This window comes from Somniosus microcephalus, chromosome 30 (assembly GCF_052327205.1).
Source record: "Somniosus microcephalus isolate GS21.2 chromosome 30, FLI_Smic_1.0, whole genome shotgun sequence".
In the NCBI taxonomy this organism is placed as follows: domain Eukaryota; kingdom Metazoa; phylum Chordata; class Chondrichthyes; order Squaliformes; family Somniosidae; genus Somniosus; species Somniosus microcephalus.
In genome coordinates, this window is record NC_141016.1 from 6,344,467 (window position 1) to 6,350,941 (window position 6,475).

Genomic DNA, 6,475 nt, shown 5'->3' on the forward strand with positions numbered 1-6,475 from the left:
GGTAGGTTTTGTGTTGGACATTTGCAGACGCTGAACTCGGCGCAACTCTTGATCGGCGCGTCTCGGCCCGCTTCGACTTAGCTCATTGCCTTCAGGCGGCTGAGTTGTCTTCAAAAAAAAAAAAAATAAGTTGCTCTTAAAATAAATCCTGCACTGTTTTTGTGAATTGGGACGATCAGTTCGGAACAATATGGTCAGTTGGTTATCTACAGCAAGAAAGACAGACTTGAATTTCTACAGCGCCTTTCACGACCACCAGACGTCCCAAAGTGCTTTACAGCCCATTAATTACTTGTGAAGTGTCGTCATTGTTGTAATGTAGGAAACTCAGCAGCCAATTTGCGCACAGCAAGCTCCCACAAACAGCAATCTGATAATGACCAGATAATCCGTTAGTGCTGTTGATTTGAGGGATTCCAATATTGGCCAGGACACCGGTGAGAACTCCCTTGCTCAGCAAAGATGCTTTTACATTGAAAGCATGCAACTGATGGCAGACATGGTTGTTCTTCCATTGGGATGGTGTAAGAGTCAATGTTCAGGCAACTGATGGCGTCATAGACCCACGAGAAACAGGTTTGCGGTCCGGTTAAACGTCATTGAAGTAAGCTCGGGGTAAGGGGAACGCAACCATGGTGGCTCTTCCCCCATTTTTGTCTAGTGCAGTGTGACACCCCTACAGAGACCAGCGCAGGCACCAAATGTAACGGCGGGAGAGTGGTGCATAGAAGTCAATCCCCTGAAACGGAGCCAAAAAAACTGGCTGACGTAAGAAAACTACTAGACACTTGGTCTAAGCATTAAACAAAGCTTTAATCAACTGTTTTACAACATGGAGGTCTAGTTGTGTCCTTCACTAGTTCCTGTTAAGAATGTCCTGAGCAAGCTGGGCCCGTGCCCGAGTATTTATATTCTCCCCGGACAGCGCCACCCGCAGGCCGCTCAGTATTATTTCATAAATCTTTCTTTCATGAATGACGGATTCATGTCACCGGCAAAACATGCAAGCTCCTACTGCAATTTTCAGGAACTTCCGCCACTAACCGCATCCTGTTTACTTTTGCTTAATGTGCAGATAAGCGACATGGGCTGGTACGCTGTGGTGGAGCACACGCTAGCAGATGTGCTTTACCACGCCGAAGGAGAGGTCGATGGGAGGCGAAGCCCTCCGTGGGAGCCGTAACTCGCCTTTGAACGGAGAGAAACCCTGGGACTTCAGAAGTAGCTGAAGAAGTTGTGGGCAGCCTAAGCCTAACGGAAGTGATACTTGAACCATGAACCATCATGTTGGGCTCGTACAGCGTTGGCGTCTGTCAGAACCAATTCGATGTACTTGGGTTTAGGTGAGCCAACCCCAGCGTTAACCATTACTGTTCCACCTGATGCCATTGCCAGCAACCTCCATACACGTGTAAGTCATGTGGTGTACAATTGCCAAGTTCAGATCTGGTGCAAGAGCCCGTCTCTCCCCCCCCCGCCCAACGACCCAAGTGCAATCGTCTGGTCACATGATTGCCACCTCGTGATATATTTCCTGTGTTACTGAAGTCTAATCTGCAATGCTAAATAACACACAGTTGGAGTGGCGTACTCTCGGTATTAAATGGGTCCTGAGCTACTAAGTGCCTTGGATCGATGACCATGGTATTTAATTAGCATAGAAGTTGCAGCTTCATGGAATCCTAACCAGCATGGGTCAGTTGACTAACTGCTGGGTAAAGGGGCACCAGGAGGCCTGTAAACTTGGGCTCAATTCTGTATCAAAACAAACAAAAACAAGTTATTAAGAGGGGGGCTACACAATATTTGATAGAATTGGATTCCAAAGTGCTGAAAAAACCTCGTCGCGCCGTGTGGTTTGTGAATGTGACTGGATACTTGTGCGGGAATGGTGGGCTCACAGTCTCGGGATGACGGCCAGACAAAGGCCCATCAGACAAAATGGGATGCACTCAAAGCAGTGTTGTATTTGGATGTCACTATCCTTTAATAAAAGCTGGAATTTTTGTCTGTGTTTTCATATTTGTGAATGAAATTGTGGTGTGTATGTGTTCTCTCCTTATTTTGGGAAGAGGAGCATGAGCTTGACCAGTTTCTGCTTTCACCCTCTGCTAATTCTCACCAGCTATTTCTCTCGGGTTTTTAAATCCACTTACAGGCTTTAAGTCATTTACCTGATGGTTGGCATTTTGAAGTTTTCTCTTTTTTGCCTCTTTCCAGTATTATTTTCAGCCTCTTAAACGCCAGACATTTGCCTAACTTCAACCTAAATTACTGCTCGTTCTAAAAGGCAGCCCCTATTTTGAAATTGGACTGTTAATGGATATTTGTGAGAATCATTGCCGTTCCATTTTACTTCATCCTACTGAGCAAAGTAACTTTATTACTGGCCATAATAAACAGTTCTGATGTCAGTCAGTGTTGGAATTGGATCTGTCCACTTGCCATTTCCCAGATGTACTTGAGGCTTATCTATGTTGGTTTGTCCATTTTTATCTGAATTGGAGTTGGGAATGACGGTGCAAAGGGACAAAGAACTTGATTGGCAGTGATCACGTACGACACTCCTGACCTGTTGTGGCAATTGTAAGTGGGTATGCTCGGAGCCAAGAGTGGAATAGTAACATTGTATCTTACTGTTTGTGTATTTTATCTGTAAATAAATCTGACTGTTATTTTTAGCCTGTAGAATGGTCTCGCTCTGATGACATTAGGCATCTGTGCATTTACATTTAGCAACTTACTGCCATCAGTGTTGGATCTGATCTACACTTTGCCCAAATAGCCCAGATTAACCGCTGGTTTCAATAGGGGGCACTTGTTTACACAAGTAAAGGTGTTTGGTGGGGGGAGGAAAAGGGGCCCAAATCATAGCTATAGCAGAAGTAATGGCATTACTGTCGGTAACCTTGTTTCAGTCAGGCCAAGAATGTCCAGGCTCTTATCCGGTGTAAGGTCAGCGGTGGTTTGGGTCGTCTTCATGAGAACAGGCAGTTTTCTGGGTATATATGAGCAGGAAATGACAGCCTGGTTAGTGTCCAGGGGATTGGAGGTGGTGTGGGGAGACTTGATGAGGGAGTTACCTTCAGTTAACTTGAGTGTCGGCTGAAGGGGAGAGGGTGTCTTGAGTGAGGTGGCGAATGTGTGACTAACAGACGTAGTGAACTTCAGTAGAGACCAAACCCTGGAATGGGAGCAGCATATTTAAATGTGGGAATAGTAACTGAATAGAATGGGGGATCGATGTGGGCTTAACACATAGAATCATGAAAAGAGAAAGGTTAAGTTGAAGAGATACATTGCCCGGTGTAGCACAGAAGGTGCCAGGTTTGATTCCTCCTCTGCTCAAATAGCTGATCTTGGCTAACTTGGTAATTGGGGAGTGGGGAAGGTGGAAATCAGCTCTGCTGATGGCTGTGCTTGAAACCCAACTGGGAAGTGCTTGCTCATGATCAAATAGCCTGTGACCCCTCACGGGTGAGGCTGACGCATGAAGAATGGACACTTGAGTGAGGCAGCAGAGGGCTGTCTGTGGAACCCGACCCCAGTGTCGTGAGGCAAGAACGGGGAGAATTTGGTGGGGGGGGGAATGAGTTCAGATGGATGACGCTTAAACCCGTTTGACCTCGATCCAACTCTTCCATTACATGATCCAGTGTTCTGATCTCCCACTATCCTTAGTACAGGAAACTTTTTTTATCTGGCAGCGACGGGCCCGGCGTGGTTCCAGTTTATCAAAAAGTCCGGATTAGAGAGAGGTATAGTTAAAAGGTACGAGAGCTCCGTACACAGCAACAAATCCAGGCTTCCCTGTTGCTTAGCAACAGGCGCAGGAACTCCGGCCACAGACCAAGCGTCCCCGTTGCTTAGCAACAAGTGTAGGAGCCCCGGTTACACAGCCACAGATCCAGGAACGGCCACTAATATGAAGTAAAACTTACCTGAACCTACTCCTGAATTTTGCCGGTTATTTGGGTGCCGGTAAATCGAGAGTTTCCTGTAACCTGCTTCAGCTCTTGATCATCCTCCCGTGTGAGGTAAGGCTTATTACCCTCAATGTGCCTTTCCCATGTCTGAACCTGTCCTTTCTGCACCTCTTCCATTTAACCATCTCTGCAACACAATAGTATGGCTGCAAAGTTGTACTATTTGTTAGTGTACCAAATGGCAAGAGTTTCTCCACAACACTTCATAACAAATTTCAAATTTTCAGAAGGATTTTCATGGTGTTAAATGTGGAAATTTATTTAAAATATATAATAAATACAATTCGAAGTGCACTGTTTCTCTACAGTGTACTTTTTACTGAAATCAATAAATAGCAATGTTAATAATTGTGCTTTGCATTTTCAATTTTAAATACGAGAACTGGAATATATATGTACACAGTGCAAAACCCAGACAGCACCACACTGCCACCTGAGGAAGTGTCTAAGGTTACTTTACCAATCAATTTCTGAGCTACAAATCACTTGCAGTTGGGAATTTTTCATATCTGAAATAGAGGATTGGGATAAACAAACTACGGTTGGATCGGGTTAGATGAAGTCGGGTGGGAGGAGGCGCGTGTGACGCGTAAGCACTGACACAGACCAGTTGGGCTGATTGGCCTGTTTCCGTGCTGTTAATTCTGTGGGACCTGTTTCGATTCTTTTGCATTGGTTAACCCACGCATTGCAGACTTCGGTTGGAGAGCGTGGGATTGTGTTTCATTCCCAGGTTGGTGGTTAACTCCTGCCTGCGTCCAGTATGTTCTACAATGGATGGAGGAGGTTCTCTGGACTATTGCCCTTTGAGGCTAAAAATACCTGTGGAAACTTTTTTTTAAATCTGTGTATGTAATGGGCATCAATCTCTTAGGAACAGGAGTAGGCCATTGAGTCCTCCCAGCCTGCTCTGCCATTCGATTAGATCATGGCTGATCTGTACCTCAACTCCACTTACCAACCTTTGCTTTCAGTTTCTCAACCTATCTTTTAACGAATCAAAAAAAAACATCAATGTTGAAACTGCAAAATTAAAACCCTGGCGGGCAGGTGCAGTGTATCTGGTAAACGATAAAGCATGGAGTAAGTAAGGAAGGAACAAGCATCTCGAAGATAAATACGGCCTTAAGTGAAACTTACTGGCGCCACAGTACTGGGACACGGGTTTGCACCCACTCTTTGCCATACAGTCGACTTGTGGTCTGAGTTTTGTATTTGCTGTTGGGGGTGAGGAGGAGGTGCCGACCCAAGGACTGTTTGTTCCCGTGCTCCTACTGGCTCAATGTTGTCAGTGGAAGCCTGAGAAGAGGTCCTTGTGATAGGTGGCACGGGAAGATCAAGGGCAAGCAAGCAAAACAGAAGAAGAACTTAAAATGTTCAGCTTCCCCTGAACGTTAAGCGCGAGAGTGTCTATGGGTTCTGAGGAACCAGCTCCAATAAAGAAAGACTTGCATTTATATAGCGCCTTTCATGACCACCGGACGTTTCCACGCGCTTTACAGCCAATGAAGTACTTTTTGAAGTGTAGTCACTGTTGTAATGTGGGAAATGCGGCAGCAAATTTGCGCACAGCAAGCTCCCACAAAGCAATGTGATAATGAACAGATAATCTCTCTCTCTTATGTTGGTTGAGGGATAAATATTGGCCCCAGGACACCGGGGAGAACTCCCCTGCTCTTCTTCAAAATAGTGCCGTGGGATCTTTTACGTCCACCTGAGAGAGCAGACGGGGCCTCAGTTTAACATCTCATCCGAAAGACGCCATTTCCGACGGTGCAGCACTCCCTCAGTGCTGCACTGGAGTGTCAGCCTAGCTTTATGTGCTGAAGTCCCTGGAGTGGGACTTGAACCCACAACCTTCTGACTCAGGTGAGTGTGCTGCCCACTGAGCTACGGCTGACCCAATAGGCCGAACATCTCAGTGGCTGCCCCAGGAAAGGTCTGGCTGTAGCGGGGACCTTGTTGATCTACACTGCCGAGGTTTGCTTGATGAACATGATAGCACCACCACTTATCTCGAGTCAAGGCGATTCTGCATAAAGGGATGAACTGGGGCCGAGGGTGAAAAGATTGTCCTTTCACCTTCTTTGGGATGTGGTGTTTGATCCTCCCTTCACCAACAAGATCAAAACCTTCTGCCAGGTTTAAGATGTGTGCACACAGTCTTTGGCCAGTGTGGTTCTAGTTTCTGATTGGGTTCAAGTCCACAGCACATGGCTGCCTGCAATTATGCTTAAATGTGCAGAAAATGTGCAATCTCACCTGATCTCTATCCAAGAGGGGCTGATGTGGTTAATGGGAAATGCAATGGGTGCAGGAACCTGTGCTGCTGGAAATTTTCTGACAGAGGGAGAAGGGAAGAACACTGGGAGTTTTCTGTAGCTTAACCCGTTTTAACAACTGACCTGGGAATGCTGACCCCCCAAGGGCCAAACAATATTTAGCTGACACAAAAGCAAAATACTGCAGATGCTGGAAATCTGAAAAAA

At 46.0% G+C, this 6,475-nt stretch overlaps 1 protein-coding gene across 7 annotated transcripts in view; it reads left to right on the plus strand.

Moving 5' to 3' along the window:
* The window catches only part of ash2l (ash2 like, histone lysine methyltransferase complex subunit), a 56,017-nt gene extending 54,011 nt beyond the window's left edge, over positions 1 to 2,006 (plus strand). For all 7 annotated transcript variants that reach the window (XM_085970922.1, XM_085970926.1, XM_085970920.1 and 4 more), the window contains one exon: positions 1,076 to 2,006. In XM_085970922.1, the coding sequence (XP_085827048.1) occupies positions 1,076 to 1,183 (108 nt within the window). In that variant the 3' untranslated portion in view covers positions 1,184 to 2,006. The remainder of the gene's footprint in view (positions 1 to 1,075) is intronic.
* The last annotated feature ends 4,469 nt before the right edge of the window (positions 2,007 to 6,475 follow it).